The 22,567-nt window shown below is 34.3% G+C and overlaps 2 protein-coding genes across 29 annotated transcripts in view; both read right to left on the bottom strand.

Moving 5' to 3' along the window:
* Window positions 1-11,020, bottom strand: part of LOC125768062 (bcl-2-related ovarian killer protein-like) — a 54,724-nt gene extending 43,704 nt beyond the window's left edge. For 8 of the 10 annotated variants that reach the window (XM_049435234.1, XM_049435240.1, XM_049435233.1 and 5 more), the window contains exon 1: window positions 9,174-11,020. Coding sequence is in view for 1 of the 10 variants with exons in the window: in XM_049435236.1 (XP_049291193.1) it covers window positions 9,473-9,489 (17 nt within the window). In the remaining 9 variants the exon portion in view is untranslated. The remainder of the gene's footprint in view (window positions 1-9,173) is intronic. The other 2 variants (XM_049435236.1, XM_049435243.1) reach the window with 2 other exon arrangements.
* A 3,409-nt stretch (window positions 11,021-14,429) lies between these two features.
* The window catches only part of LOC125768057 (protein muscleblind), a 333,799-nt gene continuing 325,661 nt past the window's right edge, over window positions 14,430-22,567 (bottom strand). For all 19 annotated transcript variants that reach the window (XM_049435216.1, XM_049435217.1, XM_049435215.1 and 16 more), the window contains one exon: window positions 14,430-22,567. This exon is cut by the window's right edge and continues 1,725 nt beyond it. The gene's annotated coding sequence lies outside the window, so the exon portion shown is untranslated.

Raw genomic sequence — 22,567 nt, 5'->3', positions numbered from 1 at the left:
AGTGCTTTAAATTAAAAAAAGAATCAAAAATCAGAAAAAAAATTTTAAAAAATTTTCAACTCGAAAATTTTATAAGGGGTACCCCTTGCCATTTTTTTGAGAAATTTTGCAAAAAAATTTAAATTGATTTATTTTAATGCCAATTGGTTGCAATGAGTTTCTTTTCACTCAAATAATGCTTAAAATTAAAAAAAGAGTAAAAAATCTGAAAAAATTGAAAAAAATATAAAAATTTAAAAATTTCATAAGACTCATTTTTGCACCAAATTTTGCCTATAACTCGGTCGGTATCCAACGGATCGCCAATTTTTAACCTGTGGTCGATAGATGGCAATAATGGCTACATTTTCTTCTTGGACGGCCTTGCCCTCAGATGTCTGTGCCAGAAGTTATTCGAGGAACCAAGTTCCTTACCCTGTTTGAGAAAATGTAAAATTTTCCTCATTTTTGCACCAACTTTTGCCTATAACTCGGTCGGTATCCAATGGATCGCCAATCTTTAACTTGTGGTCGATAGATGGCAACAATGGCTACATTTTCTTCTTGGACGGCCTTGCCTTCAGATGTCTGTGCCAGAAGTTATTCGAGGAACCAAGTTCCTTACCCTGTTTGAGAAAATGTAAAATTTTCCTCATTTTTGAGTAATTCAGCAAAATTGAAAAATGTGGTATATTTTAATGCGAATTTTGTTGCAATAAGTTTCTTTTCGCTTAAATAGTGCTTTAAATTAAAAAAAGAATCAAAAATCAGAAAAAAAAATTTTAAAAAATTTTCAACTCGAAAATTTCATAAGGGGTACCCCTTGCCATTTTTTTGAGAAATTTTGCAAAAAAATTTAAATTGATTTATTTTAATGCCAATTGGTTGCAATGAGTTTCTTTTCACTCAAATAATGCTTAAAATTAAAAAAAGAGTAAAAAATCTGAAAAAATTGACAAAAATAAAAAACTTAAAAATTTCATAAGACTCATTTTTGCACCAACTTTTGCCTATAACTCGGTCGGTATCCAATGGATCGCCAATCTTTAACTTGTGGTCGATAGATGGCAACAATGGCTACATTTTCTTCTTGGACGGCTATGCCTTCAGATGTCTGTGCCAGAAGTTATTCGAGGAACCAAGTTCCTTACCCTGTTTGAGAAAATGTAAAATTTTCCTCATTTTTGCACCAACTTTTGCCTATAACTCGGTCGGTATCCAATGGATCGCCAATCTTTAACTTGTGGTCGATAGATGGCAACAATGGCTACATTTTCTTCTTGGACGGCCTTGCCTTCAGATGTCTGTGCCAGAAGTTATTCGAGGAACCAAGTTCCTTACCCTGTTTGAGAAAATGTAAAATTTTCCTCATTTTTGAGTAATTCAGCAAAATTGAAAAATGTGGTATATTTTAATGCGAATTTTGTTGCAATAAGTTTCTTTTCACTTAAATAGTGTTTCAAATTAAAAAAAGAATAAAAAATCAGAAAAAAAATTTTAAAAAATTTTCAACTCGAAAATTTCATAAGGGGTACCCCTTGCCATTTTTTTGAGAAATTTTGCAAAAAAATTTAAATTGATTTATTTTAATGCCAATTGGTTGCAATGAGTTTCTTTTCACTCAAATAATGCTTAAAATTAAAAAAAGAGTAAAAAATCTGAAAAAATTGAAAAAAATATAAAAATTTAAAAATTTCATAAGACTCATTTTTGCACCAAATTTTGCCTATAACTCCGTCGGTATCCAACGGATCACCAATCTTCAACCTGTGGTCGATAGATAGCGCCAATGGCTACATTTTCTTCTTGGACGGCCATGCCCTCAGATGTCTGTGTCAGAATTTATTCGAGGAACCAAGTTCCCTACCCTGTTTGAGAAAATGTAAAATTTTTCTCATTTTTGCACCAACTTTTGCCTATAACTCGGTCGGTATCCAATGGATCGCCAATCTTTAACTTGTAGTCGATAGATGGCAACGATGGCTACATTTTCTTCTTGGACGGCTATGCCTTCAGATGTCTGTGCCAGAAGTTATTCGAGGAACCAAGTTCCTTATCCTGTTTGAGAAATTGTAAAATTTTCCTCATTTTTGCACCAAGTTTTGCCTATAACTCGGTCGGTATCCAACGGATCGCCAATCTTTAAACTGTGGTCGATAGATGGCAATGATGGCTACATTTTCTTCTTGGACGGCCATGCCCTCAGATGTCTGTGCCAGAAGTTATTCGAGGAATCAAGTTCCTTACCCTGTTTGAGAAAATGTAAAATTTTCCTCATTTTTGAGTAATTCAGCAAAATTGAAAAATGTGGTATATTTTAATGCGAATTTTGTTGCAATAAGTTTCTTTTCGCTTAAATAGTGCTTTAAATTAAAAAAAGAATCAAAAATCAGAAAAAAAATTTTAAAAAATTTTCAACTCGAAAATTTCATAAGGGGTACCCCTTGCCATTTTTTTGAGAAATTTTGCAAAAAAATTTAAATTGATTTATTTTAATGCCAATTGGTTGCAATGAGTTTCTTTTCACTCAAATAATGCTTAAAATTAAAAAAAGAGTAAAAAATCTGAAAAAATTGACAAAAATAAAAAACTTAAAAATTTCATAAGACTCATTTTTGCACCAACTTTTGCCTATAACTCGGTCGGTATCCAATGGATCGCCAATCTTTAACTTGTGGTCGATAGATGGCAACAATGGCTACATTTTCTTCTTGGACGGCTATGCCTTCAGATGTCTGTGCCAGAAGTTATTCGAGGAACCAATTTCCTTACCCTGTTTGAGAAAATGTAAAATTTTCCTCATTTTTGCACCAACTTTTGCCTATAACTCGGTCGGTATCCAATGGATCGCCAATCTTTAACCTGTGGTCGATAGATGGCAACAATGGCTACATTTTCTTCTTGGACGGCCTTGCCTTCAGATGTCTGTGCCAGAAGTTATTCGAGGAACCAAGTTCCTTACCCTGTTTGAGAAAATGTAAAATTTTCCTCATTTTTGAGTAATTCAGCAAAATTGAAAAATGTGGTATATTTTAATGCGAATTTTGTTGCAATAAGTTTCTTTTCGCTTAAATAGTGCTTTAAATTAAAAAAAGAATCAAAAATCAGAAAAAAAATTTTAAAAAATTTTCAACTCGAAAATTTCATAAGGGGTACCCCTTGCCATTTTTTTGAGAAATTTTGCAAAAAAATTTAAATTGATTTATTTTAATGCCAATTGGTTGCAATGAGTTTCTTTTCACTCAAATAATGCTTAAAATTAAAAAAAGAGTAAAAAATCTGAAAAAATTGAAAAAAATATAAAAATTTAAAAATTTCATAAGACTCATTTTTGCACCAAATTTTGCCTATAACTCGGTCGGTATCCAACGGATCGCCAATTTTTAACCTGTGGTCGATAGATGGCAACAATGGCTACATTTTCTTCTTGGACGGCCTTGCCCTCAGATGTCTGTGCCAGAAGTTATTCGAGGAACCAAGTTCCCTACCCTGTTTGAGAAATTGTAAAATTTTCTTCATTTTTGCACCATATTTTGCCTATAACTCGGTCGGTATCCAACGGATCGCCAATCTTTAACCTGTGGTCGATAGATGGCAATGATGGCTACATTTTCTTCTTGGACGGCCATGCCCTCAGATGTCTGTGCCAGAAGTTATTCGAGGAACCAAGTTCCTTACCCTGTTTGAGAAAATGTAAAATTTTCCTCATTTTTGAGTAATTCAGCAAAATTGAAAAATGTGGTATATTTTAATGCGAATTTTGTTGCAATAAGTTTCTTTTCGCTTAAATAGTGCTTTAAATTAAAAAAAGAATCAAAAATCAGAAAAAAAATTTTAAAAAAATTTCAACTCGAAAATTTCATAAGGGGTACCCCTTGCCATTTTTTTGAGAAATTTTGCAAAAAAATTTAAATTGATTTATTTTAATGCCAATTGGTTGCAATGAGTTTCTTTTCACTCAAATAATGCTTAAAATTAAAAAAAGAGTAAAAAATCTGAAAAAATTGACAAAAATAAAAAACTTAAAAATTTCATAAGACTCATTTTTGCACCAACTTTTGCCTATAACTCGGTCGGTATCCAATGGATCGCCAATCTTTAACTTGTGGTCGATAGATGGCAACAATGGCTACATTTTCTTCTTGGACGGCTATGCCTTCAGATGTCTGTGCCAGAAGTTATTCGAGGAACCAAGTTCCTTACCCTGTTTGAGAAAATGTAAAATTTTCCTCATTTTTGCACCAACTTTTGCCTATAACTCGGTCGGTATCCAATGGATCGCCAATCTTTAACTTGTGGTCGATAGATGGCAACAATGGCTACATTTTCTTCTTGGACGGCCTTGCCTTCAGATGTCTGTGCCAGAAGTTATTCGAGGAACCAAGTTCCTTACCCTGTTTGAGAAAATGTAAAATTTTCCTCATTTTTGAGTAATTCAGCAAAATTGAAAAATGTGGTATATTTTAATGCGAATTTTGTTGCAATAAGTTTCTTTTCACTTAAATAGTGTTTCAAATTAAAAAAAGAATAAAAAATCAGAAAAAAAATTTTAAAAAATTTTCAACTCGAAAATTTCATAAGGGGTACCCCTTGCCATTTTTTTGAGAAATTTTGCAAAAAAATTTAAATTGATTTATTTTAATGCCAATTGGTTGCAATGAGTTTCTTTTCACTCAAATAATGCTTAAAATTAAAAAAAGAGTAAAAAATCTGAAAAAATTGAAAAAAATATAAAAATTTAAAAATTTCATAAGACTCATTTTTGCACCAAATTTTGCCTATAACTCGGTCGGTATCCAACGGATCACCAATCTTCAACCTGTGGTCGATAGATAGCGCCAATGGCTACATTTTCTTCTTGGACGGCCATGCCCTCAGATGTCTGTGTCAGAATTTATTCGAGGAACCAAGTTCCCTACCCTGTTTGAGAAAATGTAAAATTTTTCTCATTTTTGCACCATATTTTGCCTATAACTCGGTCGGTATCCAACGGATCGCCAATCTTTAACCTGTGGTCGATAGATGGCAATGATGGCTACATTTTCTTCTTGGACGGCCATGCCCTCAGATGTCTGTGCCAGAAGTTATTCGAGGAACCAAGTTCCCTACCCTGTTTGAGAAATTGTAAAATTTTCTTCATTTTTGCACCATATTTTGCCTATAACTCGGTCGGTATCCAACGGATCGCCAATCTTTAACTTGTGGTCGATAGATGGCAACAATGGCTACATTTTCTTCTTGGACGGCCTTGCCTTCAGATGTCTGTGCCAGAAGTTATTCGAGGAACCAAGTTCCTTACCCTGTTTGAGAAAATGTAAAATTTTCCTCATTTTTGAGTAATTCAGCAAAATTGAAAAATGTGGTATATTTTAATGCGAATTTTGTTGCAATAAGTTTCTTTTCGCTTAAATAGTGCTTTAAATTAAAAAAAGAATCAAAAATCAGAAAAAAAATTTTAAAAAATTTTCAACTCGAAAATTTCATAAGGGGTACCCCTTGCCATTTTTTTGAGAAATTTTGCAAAAAAATTTAAATTGATTTATTTTAATGCCAATTGGTTGCAATGAGTTTCTTTTCACTCAAATAATGCTTAAAATTAAAAAAAGAGTAAAAAATCTGAAAAAATTGACAAAAATAAAAAACTTAAAAATTTCATAAGACTCATTTTTGCACCAACTTTTGCCTATAACTCGGTCGGTATCCAATGGATCGCCAATCTTTAACTTGTGGTCGATAGATGGCAACAATGGCTACATTTTCTTCTTGGACGGCTATGCCTTCAGATGTCTGTGCCAGAAGTTATTCGAGGAACCAAGTTCCTTACCCTGTTTGAGAAAATGTAAAATTTTCCTCATTTTTGCACCAACTTTTGCCTATAACTCGGTCGGTATCCAATGAATCGCCAATCTTTAACTTGTGGTCGATAGATGGCAACAATGGCTACATTTTCTTCTTGGACGGCCTTGCCTTCAGATGTCTGTGCCAGAAGTTATTCGAGGAACCAAGTTCCTTACCCTGTTTGAGAAAATGTAAAATTTTCCTCATTTTTGAGTAATTCAGCAAAATTGAAAAATGTGGTATATTTTAATGCGAATTTTGTTGCAATAAGTTTCTTTTCGCTTAAATAGTGCTTTAAATTAAAAAAAGAATCAAAAATCAGAAAAAAAATTTTAAAAAATTTTCAACTCGAAAATTTCATAACGGGTACCCCTTGCCATTTTTTTGAGAAATTTTGCAAAAAAATTTAAATTGATTTATTTTAATGCCAATTGGTTGCAATGAGTTTCTTTTCACTCAAATAATGCTTAAAATTAAAAAAAGAGTAAAAAATCTGAAAAAATTGACAAAAATAAAAAACTTAAAAATTTCATAAGACTCATTTTTGCACCAACTTTTGCCTATAACTCGGTCGGTATCCAATGGATCGCCAATCTTTAACTTGTGGTCGATAGATGGCAACAATGGCTACATTTTCTTCTTGGACGGCTATGCCTTCAGATGTCTGTGCCAGAAGTTATTCGAGGAACCAAGTTCCTTACCCTGTTTGAGAAAATGTAAAATTTTCCTCATTTTTGAGTAATTCAGCAAAATTGAAAAATGCGGTATATTTTAATGCGAATTTTGTTGCAATTAGTTTCTTTTCGCTTAAATAGTGCTTTAAATTAAAAAAAGAATAAAAAATCAGAAAAAAAATGTAAAAAATTTTCAACTCGAAAATTTCATAAGGGGTACCCCTTGCCATTTTTTTGAGAAATTTTGCAAAAAAATTTAAATTGATTTATTTTAATGCCAATTGGTTGCAATGAGTTTCTTTTCACTCAAATAATGCTTAAAATTAAAAAAAGAGTAAAAAATCTGAAAAAATTGACAAAAATAAAAAACTTAAAAATTTCATAAGACTCATTTTTGCACCAACTTTTGCCTATAACTCGGTCGGTATCCAATGGATCGCCAATCTTTAACTTGTGGTCGATAGATGGCAACAATGGCTACATTTTCTTCTTGGACGGCTATGCCTTCAGATGTCTGTGCCAGAAGTTATTCGAGGAACCAAGTTCCTTACCCTGTTTGAGAAAATGTAAAATTTTCCTCATTTTTGCACCAAATTTTGCCTATAACTCGGTCGGTATCCAATGGATCGCCAATCTTTAACCTGTGGTCGATAGATGGCAACAATGGCTACATTTTCTTCTTGGACGGCCTTGCCTTCAGATGTCTGTGCCAGAAGTTATTCGAGGAACCAAGTTCCTTACCCTGTTTGAGAAAATGTAAAATTTTCCTCATTTTTGAGTAATTCAGCAAAATTGAAAAATGTGGTATATTTTAATGCGAATTTTGTTGCAATAAGTTTCTTTTCGCTTAAATAGTGCTTTAAATTAAAAAAAGAATCAAAAATCAGAAAAAAAATTTTAAAAAATTTTCAACTCGAAAATTTCATAAGGAGTACCCCTTGCCATTTTTTTGAGAAATTTTGCAAAAAAATTTAAATTGATTTATTTTAATGCCAATTGGTTGCAATGAGTTTCTTTTCACTCAAATAATGCTTAAAATTAAAAAAAGAGTAAAAAATCTGAAAAAATTGACAAAAATAAAAAACTTAAAAATTTCATAAGACTCATTTTTGCACCAACTTTTGCCTATAACTCGGTCGGTATCCAATGGATCGCCAATCTTTAACTTGTGGTCGATAGATGGCAACAATGGCTACATTTTCTTCTTGGACGGCTATGCCTTCAGATGTCTGTGCCAGAAGTTATTCGAGGAACCAAGTTCCTTACCCTGTTTGAGAAAATGTAAAATTTTCCTCATTTTTGCACCAACTTTTGCCTATAACTCGGTCGGTATCCAATGGATTGCCAATCTTTAACTTGTGGTCGATAGATGGCAACAATGGCTACATTTTCTTCTTGGACGGCCTTGCCTTCAGATGTCTGTGCCAGAAGTTATTCGAGGAACCAAGTTCCTTACCCTGTTTGAGAAAATGTAAAATTTTCCTCATTTTTGAGTAATTCAGCAAAATTGAAAAATGTGGTATATTTTAATTCGAATTTTGTTGCAATAAGTTTCTTTTCGCTTAAATAGTGCTTTAAATTAAAAAAAGAATCAAAAATCAGAAAAAAAATTTTAAAAAATTTTCAACTCGAAAATTTCATAAGGGGTACCCCTTGCCATTTTTTTGAGAAATTTTGCAAAAAAAATTAAATTGATTTATTTTAATGCCAATTGGTTGCAATGAGTTTCTTTTCACTCAAATAATGCTTAAAATTAAAAAAAGAGTAAAAAATCTGAAAAAATTGACAAAAATAAAAAACTTAAAAATTTCATAAGACTCATTTTTGCACCAACTTTTGCCTATAACTCGGTCGGTATCCAATGGATCGCCAATCTTTAACTTGTGGTCGATAGATGGCAACAATGGCTACATTTTCTTCTTGGACGGCCTTGCCCTCACATGTCCGTGCCAGAAGTTATCTGAGGAACCAAGTTCCTTACCCTGTTTGAGAAAATGTAAAATTTTCTTCATTTTTGAGTAATTTAGCAAAATTGAAAAATGTGGTATATTTTAATGCGAATTTTGTTGCAATAAGTTTCTTTTCGCTTAAATAGTGCTTTAAATTAAAAAAAGAATAAAAAATCAGAAAAAAAATTTAAAAAATTTTCAACTCGAAAATTTCATAAGGGGTACCCCTTGCCATTTTTTTGAGAAATTTTGCAAAAAAATTTAAATTGATTTATTTTAATGCCAATTGGTTGCAATGACTTTCTTTTCACTCAAATAATGTTTAAAATTTAAAAAAATAGTAAAAAATCAGAAAAAAATTAAAAATATTAAAAATCTTGAAAGTTTTCTAAGGTCTAATAGCCTTAGCTTTTTTTTGGGAAATTTCATAAAAAGTTGAAAGTTGATTTATTTTTATCCGAGTTGGTTGAAATAAGTTTCTTTTCACTCAAATAATGCTTTCAATAAAAAACAGAATGAAAAATAATAAAAATAAAAAATTATTAAAACTCGAAAACCTTCACTTATACAGGTTTGATAGTTAGGCAGAGCGAGCAGTATGTTCATTTGGCTAGTTTGGGTATTGTACACGTGTTTTCCATTTCAACTCATTATCTCACTCTTACTCACTTTGCACATCTCTAGTTATGACAAATTCTGATAAGTGCAGTTTGATCAACTTACTATCACTTACCACTGTGTTTAATATGGCTCTATCTGGCGCTGTTTTGGTCGCGCTTGAATATAATGTAACTGCTACTCCTATTTACTTGCTTTACAGTAAACAAACACAAAGTACGCAACAACTTTTTGAACACTTATCCTGATGCAGCCTAGACAGTGGCTGCATCATTTACTGATTTTAACACTGATCATTTATTCAGCCTTACATCGCACTTTACATAGAATGGAGATCCTTTCGGAACGTTTTGCTATTTTTGATCCAACACTACACAGCTCACGTACATATATATAGCCACACGACGCACTTACAATTTTGCTTCCTTCATTTGTTGCGTGTAGCTTTGTTGCTGCACTGACGAGGTTGCGAGAACATCGTATCACACCCCTTACGGTTACACTCAAAACCTCAAAACCTTCGACCAAAAGGATGGCAAAAAACGGTGACACAGTCGCGTAAAGATGCGGGTGGCAATTTTAGGCCCCGAAACTACACTCTAACGTCACCCTTACGTACGGAACGCAATGGCTTTAGCTGCTTATCACACTAGTGTGCCCCGATCGCTAGCGTGCACCGTACAATGCGAAGAGGCAACTTGCTCACACACCTGTTGCAATCGGAATCGGAAACGAAGCACGTTGCTAGGGAGCGAATTCAACCAGAACCACCTGCGCCACTGTGCACGCTGCTGCCTATCCGATATTGAACCGAGCGGTTACGAAGAAAAGATCTTCGCAAAAAAGGGCGGAACGGACACCACTGAAGAAGGGGGTGAAAAGTAAGCAAAAACGACACACTCAGCGAACGCGGCGCGCGTCTTATCGGCACGCGTGTTCAACCGAAACAAAGCGCAAAAGAAAAAATCCACCCCTCGGATGTGGTGTCGGTGCGATCGCGCGCCCGTTCTGTGCACTATGGGCCGTTTCGGGATGGAAGGTTAAAATTAGATGAAAACAAAACGCGAAAGAGAAATTTTGATTTTTTGGTTTTATTTCATGAAAGTAGAAAAATAGCGTGAACTGTTAACGAATAATGAGGAACATTATTTCGGATAAAAACCTTGTTTTTATTATTGATTTAATAAAATATATCGGATATATCGGTTCGGATTACGATTTTTTTCTAGAAACACTTACCCTTACTTACCCGTGACGTCATGATAAACCAAAGTGTTTTACGATGTTAGACGCAAGCAAGGTAGACGAGCTGACGCAGATGGGCAAAGGGAAAGACGATAATATGTTTGCTGCAAACATATATACCCGCGGATACTCTTCATTCAACGAACTGCAATCCGACCACAGTGCTTACCGTAATGGGAGAAGCAACGAAGGCACCTTGTCAAAAAGTTTTTGACAAGAACTCAAGAACTAATGCTCGGACAAGTATGCAAACAATATGCAAAGACGCAACATTGAATTCTACACAAATCTTGCGAAGATTGTGTTAGTCTATTTCGTCAGAATTTGAAGTAATCGCAAAGTAAAGCAACAATGAAATAGTTCATGAAATATATGTACCTCCGTTTTTTGGTTATAACTAAAGTATTAATAATCACACAAGTATGCAAATAATATGCAAAGACGCAGAATTGAATTCTACACAATTCATGTTACCATCATGTTTGTCTATCTCTTCAGGATTTCAAGTAATCGCAAAATAAAGAAAATTTTGAAATATTTCACTTCCGTTTTTTGATTATAACTCAAATACTATTGTTCGGACACGTATGCAAATGATATGCAAAGATGCAAAATTGAATTCTACACAATTCATGTGAACATCATATTTGTCTATCTCTTCAGGATTTCAAGTAATCGCAAAATAAAGAAAATTTTGAAATATTTCACTTCCGTTTTTTGATTATAGCTCAAATACTAATGATCGGACAAGTATGCAAATGATATGCAAAGACGCAACATTGAATTCTACACAATTCATGTGAACATCATATTTGTCTATCTCTTCAGAGTTTCAAGTAATCGCAAAATAAAGAAAATTTTGAAATGTTTCACTTCCGTTTTTTGATTATAACTCAAATACTAATGATCGGACAAGTATGCAAATGATATGCAAAGACGCAGAATTGAATTCTACACAATTCATGTGAACATCATATTTGTCTATCTCTTCAGGATTTCAAGTAATCACAAAATAAAGAAAATTTTGAAATATTTCACTTCCGTTTTTTGATTATAACTCAAATACTATTGTTCGGACACGTATGCAAATGATATGCAAAGATGCAAAATTGAATTCTACACAATTCATGTGAACATCATATTTGTCTATCTCTTCAGGATTTCAAGTAATCGCAAAATAAAGAAAATTTTGAAATATTTCACTTCCGTTTTTTGATTATAACTCAAATACTAATGATCGGACAAGTATGCAAATGATATGCAAAGACGCAGAATTGAATTCTACACAATTCATGTGAACACCATATTTGTCTATCTCTTCAGGATTTCAAGTAATCGCAAAATAAAGAAAATCTTGAAATATTTCACTTCCGTTTTTTGATTATAACTCAAATACTAATGATCGGACAAGTATGCAAATGATATGCAAAGACGCAGAATTGAATTCTACACAATTCATGTGAACATCATATTTGTCTATCTCTTCAGGATTTCAAGTAATCGCAAAATAAAGAAAATTTTGAAATATTTCACTTCCGTTTTTTGATTATAACTCAAATACTAATGATCGGACAAGTATGCAAATGATATGCAAAGACGCAACATTGAATTCTACACAATTCATGTGAACATCATATTTGTCTATCTCTTCAGGATTTCAAGTAATCGCAAAATAAAGAAAATTTTGAAATATTTCACTTCCGTGTTTTGATTATAACTCAAATACTAATGATCGGACACATATGCAAATGATATGCAAAGACGCAGAATTGAATTCTACACAATTCATGTGAACATCATATTTGTCTATCTCTTCAGGATTTCAAGTAATCGCAAAATAAAGAAAATTTTGAAATATTTCACTTCCGTTTTTTGATTATAACTCAAATACTAATGATCGGACAAGTATGCAAAGGATATGCAAAGACGCAGAATTGAATTCTACACAATTCATGTGAACATCATATTTGTCTATCTCTTCAGGATTTCAAGTAATCGCAAAATAAAGAAAATTTTGAAATGTTTCACTTCCGTTTTTTGATTATAACTCAAATACTATTGATCGGACACGTATGCAAATGATATGCAAAGACGCAGAATTGAATTCTACACAATTCATGTGAACATCATATTTGTCTATCTCTTCAGGATTTCAAGTAATCGCAAAATAAAGAAAATTTTGAAATATTTCATGAAATATTTCAAAATCTGAAAAGTTTCAGTGGAAAAATGAAATTTTTCATGAAATATTTCATGAAAGATTTTTTGAAATATTTCATGAAATATTTCATGAAACTTTTCATGAAATATTTCAATCAAATTTCGTGATAAAAGGTGCGGGAGGGTGTTAAGGGGCCTTAAATAGGTGCTGGAGGTGGTGTGGCGGTGAAATACCAAAAAAAAAAAGAAACGAAAAAAAGTGAGCTCGCGAACACAAAAAGTTGGTCAAAATCAAAGTGAAAAAATACACTTTGGTTTTTGTGATGCTACCTCCTAGCCTGGTATGCTCTCCTGTTACTTCAAACCATTTAGCCTGGTAGTTTTCGAAATCCAAAATCGACTTTTTGGATCGAAAACTACCAGCGAAATGTGTTGAAGTAACAGGAGAGCATACCAGGCGAGGAGGTAGCATTTCAAAATTAAAACCGGTTCGCAGCTGGTACTTTTTGGATTTTGAAATCTGCCATTCGAAATGGTTGAAGTAACAGGAGAGCATACCAGGCGAGGAGGTAGCACCACAAAAACCAAAGTGTATTTTTTCACTTTGATTTTGACCAACTTTTTGTGTTCGTGAGCTCCCTTTTTTTCTTTGCTTTTTTTTTAATTGACGGTACCAGATTTTCAAATTTTGGAGCGTATTTTTTCACTTTGGTTTTTAACATTTTTTCCGGTTCGTGTGCTCACTTTTCTTCTTTGCTTTTTTTTTTGGTTTTTCACCGCCGCACCCCCTCCTGCACCTGTTTGAGGCCCCTAGACCCCACATTACCATGAAAATGGATGAAATATTTCATGAAATATTTCATTTTTCCTGTGAAATATTTCATGAAATATTTCATTCAATAGCATCGTGTGACCCCTCAATCGACGCATCTCGTCGAGAGGAGCGTGGAAAACACCTTTCCGACCACCCACCACCCCCCTCCCGCCACCCACAGAGGGAAAACTGCAGCGAAAATCGGTTTTTCCGTATTTTGACCGATTTCTAGCCGAGCTACAGCTTCGGAGTGTTCGGCGGAAATGCGCGGGTCGACGTCCTCTACCTAGTACCAACCCCAGCCGCATCGATTTCCACACCCTGAGGGCGCACCAGCCGGAAAAGCGTTTTGGGAGTACCAACTTTTCCGGCCAAACACCATCGTATGACCCCTCAATCGACGCGTCTCGTCGAGAGGAACGTGGAAAACACCTCTTCGACCACCCACCACCCCTCTCCCGCCACCCACAGAGGAAAATCTGCAGCGGAAATCGGGTTTTCCGTGTTTTGACCGATTTCTAGCCGAGCTACAGCTTCGGAGTGTTCGGCGGAAATGCGCGGGTCGACGTCCTCTACCTAGTACCAACCCCAGCCGCATCGATTTCCACACCCTGAGGGCGCACCAGCCGGAAAAGCGTTTTGGGAGTACCAACTTTTCCGGCCAAACACCATCGTGTGACCCCTCAATCGACGCGTCTCGCCGAGAGGAGTGTGGAAAACACCAAGAGAACATCCATTCGATACCAAGAGAACATCCATGGAGGAGGAACATTTTATAACAAAGAATATCAAAGCAATTTTTCTTCTTTCTTTCACACGCGTTTCTTTTGATATTTTTTATAGCTTTCCGATGTTTGATACTTAAGTTATTCATAGAGATTACCCAGATTTTTACCTCTTACCTCATTATGTCATCGAGAGAAAGGAAAACTGTGTTGATATAGTGATGGAGAAGGAATAAACCATAACTATGCTATGTTATAACAGCAAGGGAAAACGATCGAAAGCGCCTATACTTACGCAATCTGCATCACTCCATACAATGTTGCATGAAATCCAATGGTACAACTTGCGAAAATTCCACCAAAGCGAAACACAACCCTTGTCATCACATTACACAAATACAAATGATATCCACCTACCGAATGCTGGTTGTTTTATTTTTAAATTTGAATTGAAATGTTTTTATTTTGAAAATAATTTTAGTACATAAATCAGTTTTACATTCCCATTCCCTCCATTCCATTGCATTCCAGCTTCATTCAACCTTCTTTGATCTCCCTAAACCACTTTCGTTTCACTCTGTGGTGCATCCGCTTTGTCTTCCAGAAACGACCATTTATGGGTGGCCATTGATGAACACACACACATACACACGCTCTCGTACAATCGGACGCAAATTTCGCATAGACCGTTTGCATTTTCATATGTTTCTTTTTGTTTTTGTGTTTGCAGTTTTATGAACACTCGTCTTCCATCGTTGTCTGATGCTGAATGCTACCGTTGCGTTGCGAGATTTGCTTCCCGCTCTTACTGCATTAACTATTTGTTTTTTTCCGCCTTTTTCCTTGATTTGTATATTTTTTGTGGTTGTTTTCTTTATTCGATAGGTAATGTCATGTGTTTTGGTTTTAGTGTGGTTTAGTGTGGTAAAGTTTGTGTATTATTTTATTCATACTTGTCAAGCAAGTTGTTGACTTACTTACTCGGTTTGGTTTTGTATAATTATTCGTTACTATTTTTCTTCTGTTTTTTGTTTTCTCTTATTGAATTGTTTTCTTTTGTTGACCCGATTTGTTTGCTTTTATTGTGATTTTTTGTTTGTTCTATTTAGTTGAAAAAGTAGAGTTTACAAAAACGCAACCACTGTTGTACCTTGCTGTATGGTTACTAATAGTATTTAGTTTTATTTTTTGTTACTATAAACATTGTTGATAAAAAAAATAGTATGCAATATAAACGAGACGAATTCCTTTCAAAAACATGTAGGAAACAACAAAATGGTGTATAATGTAGGAAAGAGTGAACCAAAGTTGTTAAAAGATAAATCTTACGACTTCACTATGCTACTCACGCTTACAAGAGGGCACTGGAAAACGTGTCTGTATGTGTTATTCACTTCATTTTCTGTACTATCATTTCATCTTTGTCGTGTGTGTTGTGTTGGTTTCTGTATTTGCATACCGAATTCTGCAACTTCTTGCATTGTGGGTACTCAACTGCTTCTACTCTTCTACTATTACATCACTTTTCAACTCGTTTCTCTCTTCATTCCGTACGACGAGATTTGATAATATAGTTTCATAATTACCTTAACAGTAAGGAATTACTACACAACTAATATAAGTGTTTGTTTTTGTATGTTTGCGTCTGTGTGTGTGTGTTTCTTTGTTTTTTTGTTTCTTATTTATTTTAAGTGTTTTACATGACCGGTTTGCATGCTGCACCGTCAGCCGTTTGGTTTTATTCATTAATAAAAGTGATGCTTTTGTTTTGTGTTTCTTCCCCTACTTATCATCCATTATCAATTAGTTTACTTTTTATCAACAACAATTTATTTTTAACATTATTTTATTACTTTTGTAATTATTTTTCCTCTTCGTTCGTCACTTTCTGCTTTCCCCGTTCGCCTACATCCACTTTGTGATTGATCGCTTTCCATTAGCGATTATGGGATGTTTTGTCTACTGTACCTTTTATGGTTTTAGTTTCCCATCATATCCAAATACCATTTTATTCAGTGTTTTTTGTTTGTTTTGTTTTGTATTAGTTAGGTCACGTTGCTACTATAGTTTGGAAATTATTACTCACCTACAGCTGTATTGTTACACAATTGTTCGATTTCAATATTTTTTCCCCGTCGTTTTCTTCTTTTTGTCCCGTTTGCATCACTCATTAACGGTGGTTTTTCAGCTTTTATCATTTTAGTGGACACTTAATGTAACTGTTATGCAAACATTGTTGTGTTGTGTGTTCATTGTTTTGTTCTATTCAGTTTCACTGCAGTTTTTCTTTCCAATTTCTTCCATCAGCTGCTTTTACTGTGTGAGAGAATGAACGCATTCATCAATTCGAGCCCCGTCATATACGTGTTTTTGAATTGTTTTGTTTTTTTCGTTTGTTTTTTCTTTTCTTTTTGTGATTACTTTCCTTTCCAAGTACGGAGTAGTGTGAAATTGGAACTGACACACGTCATCTAATACCATATACTTGATCTAGTTACGGTTTAAAAAATTTTCTTTAGAACTATCACAGACAAAGTGATGAATGCACACGTGTACTGTATTCCGCTTCGGTGTTTTGTCTTAGCATCATTTCGTTTTGTATTTCATTACATCCTTTCACTCGCTCTTCCTCTTTCTGTTTCTTTCTATTTTCGTGTTCGTGTTTCCTGTTCGATGTAAGTGGTGTTGTTGCTTTGTTTTTCGTGTGCTTTTCGTTTACTTTTCTTGTTTTGCTTACGCTTTCGTCAAATTTTTATTCGCTTCCGCTTTGTCTCTTAACTAGTCCGCTTCGTTGTAATTCTCCTGTCAAACATCTTTCGTGTATTTACTACCTTGGACTGTTGTTTCGCATTTCTTCTTTGCATATACTAATATTGTTGCAAAGACTAAGTAAAGGAGTCTTGACCGCTTGTGTTCACTCATCCTTATATGCTTTCTTTTATTTCTTTCTACCGCCGAAAACACTATTTCATTGCATCACTTACACACGTTTCAATGAATATTATTTATAATTGTATATTGTAATATAATTATTACATAGAGTATGTCGGTTAGACCACTGATGTTAATAAAGTTTCTGTTTTGTCTATCTGTCACGTGAGTGTTTGCATGTGTGTGTGTGAGTGTGTGTGTGTTTGGAGATTGTTGGTTTTGTGGTAGTTATAATTATTTAAACCTACATGCACACGTCAATATTCTAAACCACTATCGCCATACGACGGTGTGTTTGTAAAGAGTTTGGTAATAAACTGCTGTTACTAAAAATCTTACCACGTATTTCACGTTTCTGCTACTGACAACGGGGACCATGTTGCTGAACAAGAGCCAACCGATAGCGGTTTATCCCCTTTTCAATTTAGTTGATTGATTAGAATATTGGTTGATTCGGTAAATGTCACACTGCATTCATCGCTAACATTAGTTCGAGATTCATCCATTCACGGATCTTCACGGTGTAATGGATGTAGCGTTAGTTGTATGTGTATTTTTGTGATGTGCCTTCACTTCATCCCTATTTACAAATAAACGTCTGCATGTGTGTGTTTCGATTTCACTCTATGGTTTTTTTTTGTTTAAAAATTTCTCAAAACTTTAATACCACAAAAAAAAGTTTATAAAACATTTTCACAATCACCAAACCCATAGAAAAGACTTGCAAGTGAAGCGTTACACTGCCTATCGTATGTAGAAAAGAAAACCAGTATATGTTTTTGTTGCTATTCAAACAGAAAAATACAACGCAACTTAAAACCTTATATCACTCTGCTCACCGTTCTATCGTAGTAATGGTACGGATTTTCCTTTTTTCTGTTTTATTTGTGATTGCGTGTATGTGTGAGTGTTTGTGAATATTTGCGCTGTATTTTCATTTGTTTTGTGTCACTTTAAATATATCACAGTATTTGCTGCTTTATTTGTGTGCTTTGGGTTTCTTGTTAGTGGATGGTTTACGGAACGAAACTATGTTAGAAGATATTAGTTACACGAAAGCTTTTAATTGGACATTTGTGGGGTTAAAAAGAACGAAGAAAAGACAAAACCAAAATCGAAATTAGAACAAACGTTAGAGGTTTCGGTAAATCCTTTCATATCTTTATTATGCAACTGTTATTTTTTTTTGTTCGTTTTTTTTCTTGTTTTCTAGTTGTGGTGATTTCGTTGAGTGAGTGAGAGTAAGTGTTTATTGGGTTTTCTTTTAAATACTTTAACATTTTTTGTTTGGTTGTGTAAGTGTGTCTGTGTGGTGTTTTTGTATTTTCAAATTTTATTGTTAGTGAGTTTGTATCTGTGTATAAGTTAGAATAGTTTTCCTTACACGGGTAACAATAGTGTATGTCACAATGTGTACCCCCTTTTACTTGGGAGGGATCTGTCAGTAATTCCTTTATCTGTCATTAGTTCTTAAAATATTTGTGTGAATGTGTATTTCATTCCGTTGTCACCGTGTGCTTGAGGGGCTAATATATCAGGTTAGTTTTTGTTCCTCTTCCGCCACCATGCTCTTTCTCTACGTTCGTGCACATATACGACCTAGGGCGAACATGCTTCACGATATTGTTACTTGTTTCATACCTTTAGTTAATTAGTAATAATAATAAAAATGTATCTCCTAGCTATCTAAAAATATTTTTTTCCATTTACCTTTTCATGCTCCATTCGTTTTCCATCTACCTTCAGATTTATCTTCTGTTTTTTTATGTTTTTTGTTCTTCCTCTTTTTATGATGTTTTTTTTTGGGGATGCTGTGCTGTTCATACCGGGCCCACAACCATGCTTCTGGGGACACTTGTGTGAGGTTTTTTTGTTTTCCCTTTAGGAAGAAGGATATTTTTTTCTTTTAAATGGGAAATAAGAAGGTATGAGTTTTAAAATAAACAACAAAACGAGTATATAAAAAAGGGTTTTTAAATAAATACAAACAAATACATTTATGAAACTGATAATAAGAGAAGAAATACCTATGTCACGTTTAACGCGAATTTTACTTCCATCCGTTTTCGTTGTCGCCCATTTCTGCTTGATCTTGTCCTTCTTTTCTTATCCTTTTTTTATTTGCTGAAAGATATGTTCCCACTCGAACGAAAAACTATTAACATTCAATTTCTTTTTTGTTTTGTCTTATCACGATTGTTTGGAAAATTAAAAAAGGAAATATAAAATACTTTTCCCTACTCTGCTTCCGGTTCTTTCCAATCCTCCCTTACGCGAGGGTATTGTTTTCGTTTCCTTGCACCTTGGTTTGCAACGTTTGTGTATTCGTTTTACTTCGGAGTAATTTTCATAAAATTCTCCTTCAATCAGTCTTCAGACAAATCATATTTGATTCCAATCCACGTGTGCCATCTCGCGCTCACTTTTGTTCTCACTATGTCTCTCTCTCTCTCTCACACACACACACATACACTCACACAAACACATGCTCACACTTGCATACTTCTTGCTAAATTTTGTATTTTGGTTTTCTACTCGATGCTCGTTCAAACATTTGGTTGCCATTTGAAACATGAAACAACGAAAGAAAATCCATCAAGGATGTTACGCTTCTTAAAATGAGGCAAAAAAGCAAAAACCCCTGCACCTTGCGTGCCGGGAATTGGCTGCGATTGGGAATCGGTTTGATTGTTTCGGAACATTCGGTTTTTACAAGCAATTTGTCTTTTGCTGATGTGGCGAAGCGAGGCGCGAAGCAATTCGGTTTCTTTCAAAGCGAAAATCGATTGTTTTGGTCACAATTTTTTTTATAAACGGCCTTACGAAAGGTGAGAAAAATAAACATGTTTATATGAACTGCAAGCTGAAAAACACAATAACAAAAAAACGGCAAAATTATGATAATAAAAAAATGGAAAGAATAAAAGCTGAAAACAAATCAATTAGAAGAGGAAACAGGCAAAACTGCGATATGCTGATAGGAGGATAAAAGGATGTCCCACACCACCCGGTAGAAGGAAAACAGCTGCGGAAAAGAAGCATTGCCATAATAGCGATGCCTGCAATGTGTGGACAGTATGTGTATGCGTTTCCTTTTTGTTGCTCAATTTCTTGTAGACTTTACTTCTTTATTCCTTTGTTTCACTGTCACTTTTCGTTTCGTTAATCAAATGTTTTACTTATGATTTTACAAGTTTGATAAACACTTGTCCCTCATTTTTCCCTTCCCCTTATAGTGAGTTTCAGATTATGAATCACTTCTACAATTTCTAACGCAAGAAGAGGGTGTAATAAAAAAGAAGTAACAAATTTCTCATATTTGCGGAAGATGTCGCTGCATGTTGACAATTTCATTCAAACCTTTGAAGATTTTTTCTTGCTTTTATTTTGCCTTCTTGTTATGGGCTCTTAGGTGTGTGTGTGTTGTGTAGGTTAAAAGTGTTTCAATTTGCGTCACAGCAGCATTCGGAACGGTTTATACAACATAATACATACAACACGTCGAATGAATCAAAGATCAAAAACAAACTTATTAATGTGAAAAGGATAGTTCATGAACACCGAACAAACAAAACCTCTGCTAATGCGCAAAGAAATAAACCAACAAAAAACAATACGTAGAAAACGAAGAGGAGAATTAAATTTTTAACAACAATTTGTTTTCCTTACAATAAACTGTAAACTGAGATTTCATTCTCCTGGGGTTGCTTACAGGCTTGTCATGAATGAGTAACAAAGGAGAAAGTACTAAGAGGAGCTTAGAAAATACTTAGAGTTCACATTAATGAACAACATATACGAAAAAGAGAAGCTGCAAACGAGATAATACAAAAAAAAAACAAATGAACGAAAGGTGAACAAAAAAGTGTGAGAGATCACCGTTACAATGTTGCAAAATTCTGCTCCCCAGTTGTGTGTAATTGCCGATTATTTTTTTTCTCTTTTTTTTTAATCTACTTTACTCTTCTTCTAAATCGTGCTCGTGCTGTGACAAACACTACCGTCATCTCCACTGCCCATGGGTTTTGTTGTTGTTGCAATTTGTTTGTTTTTTTTTTTGTTAAACGTTCCTTACATTTATATCAATAATAGTCGCAATAATCATACTCAATAATGTACAAGGTATATAGAACATATAAACTATACTTTTATCGTTATCGTTGCTCCAATAGGACGTGATTTCTTTTATATCATTTTTAGTAATAATAGTAGTAGAAGTTGTTGTTTTTGCTGTTTTTTTTACTTGTTTTCTATTTGAATGTCTGGCATTGCTTGTGTGTGTGGTGCGTATGCCTTTTGAGATTCTCGATTGCATTTGTCGTAATCGTTCTGCCTTTCATATTTTGCATGATTAACTCCCGTTGTTTTAATTGAAAACCAAGGTGTGCGTATGTGTGTGTGTGTGTGTGTGTTTGTGTGAATGAATGCTTCAATCACTGTGATTGATGTTTTTTTGCAATGGCGTGTTTGTGTGAAAGATGTAGACTAAATGAAAGTAGAACACGTAGTGGGAATTATATTAGGTTATGCATTAACCCAAGATTTCATAATGACAAAGTTGGGTTTTTTTCTTGGTTTTCCATTTATCTTTTTTTTACTTCAATCGTTTAATTTTAGAAGGGCATAGAAGAGCAAACAATTTTCCCAACATGTTTCGCTTTTGGATGAAAGTGTCTGCATGTTAGTGTGTTTTGTATATACTAGGTATGTAACTTTATGATGTATAATGTCATGTACATACCTTCTCCTTTCTTCACTTGTTCACTTTCTTACGCGCACACACACACACAAACACACACAAGCACACAGCCACATTCGCTTGCGGAATCTGTATGTTTTCTTCTTTATTCACTGGAGTAATTGCATTAACACAAATACAAAAAAATGGTGACACGTAAGTGTTCTGTTCTTTGCATGTGCATCTGCTCATACTGCAACATTAACACTTGGTTTAAGTGTGTTGCTGTGTATGTGTGCCAATTTCATCCTTTTGTTTTACTAATATTTCTTTTTATTCTCACACATCACACCACACACACGCACGAGTGCCGCTTTCACTTCACTACTCGTCAAAGGGGCGTGATGTTCATTGTTTGATGCATCTCTGTTGCCTTTGTGTTCCTATGTCGATGAAAAGTTGTATAATTTTTAGATCTTGTGTGTTCTTGTTTGCTCAGTATTCCGTTTAGTTTTGTTGTTGTTGTTTTTTTTGTTTCTTAGAAATAATATGTAAATATTTTTATCAACCATAAGATTATTTGTTATAAGTGTTCTTTTTTGTTCTTTTCTTCTACTTCATTTGCTTTCCCTTTAGTTACGCTTTTTTATTAATGTTCAATCTTCACTCCTTCCGTGACTTACCTTCTCTTGTTTTGCTTCCACTCAAACTACTATGGCCCTGCACCACGGATACTGTTTTTTTTCTCCCTTCTGCTGGCTTCTACATAACGACTAATTCTGATTTCTGAAGAAACGATGTACTCTTTCCATTACTCTGTTTTTCACCTTTTTGGTGCGTTTTCGGTTTCTGTTGTTTGTTTCTCATATAAAACGCACGGCCAAACATGGTAAACAGAACACATTCATTAAAGTGCTAACTGTAGGATATTTTCCTTCCATCCCTTTTTCTTTTTA

Source organism: Anopheles funestus, chromosome 3RL (assembly GCF_943734845.2).
Source record: "Anopheles funestus chromosome 3RL, idAnoFuneDA-416_04, whole genome shotgun sequence".
Taxonomy (NCBI): domain Eukaryota; kingdom Metazoa; phylum Arthropoda; class Insecta; order Diptera; family Culicidae; genus Anopheles; species Anopheles funestus.
This window is presented reverse-complemented; position numbering and strand designations above follow the sequence as displayed.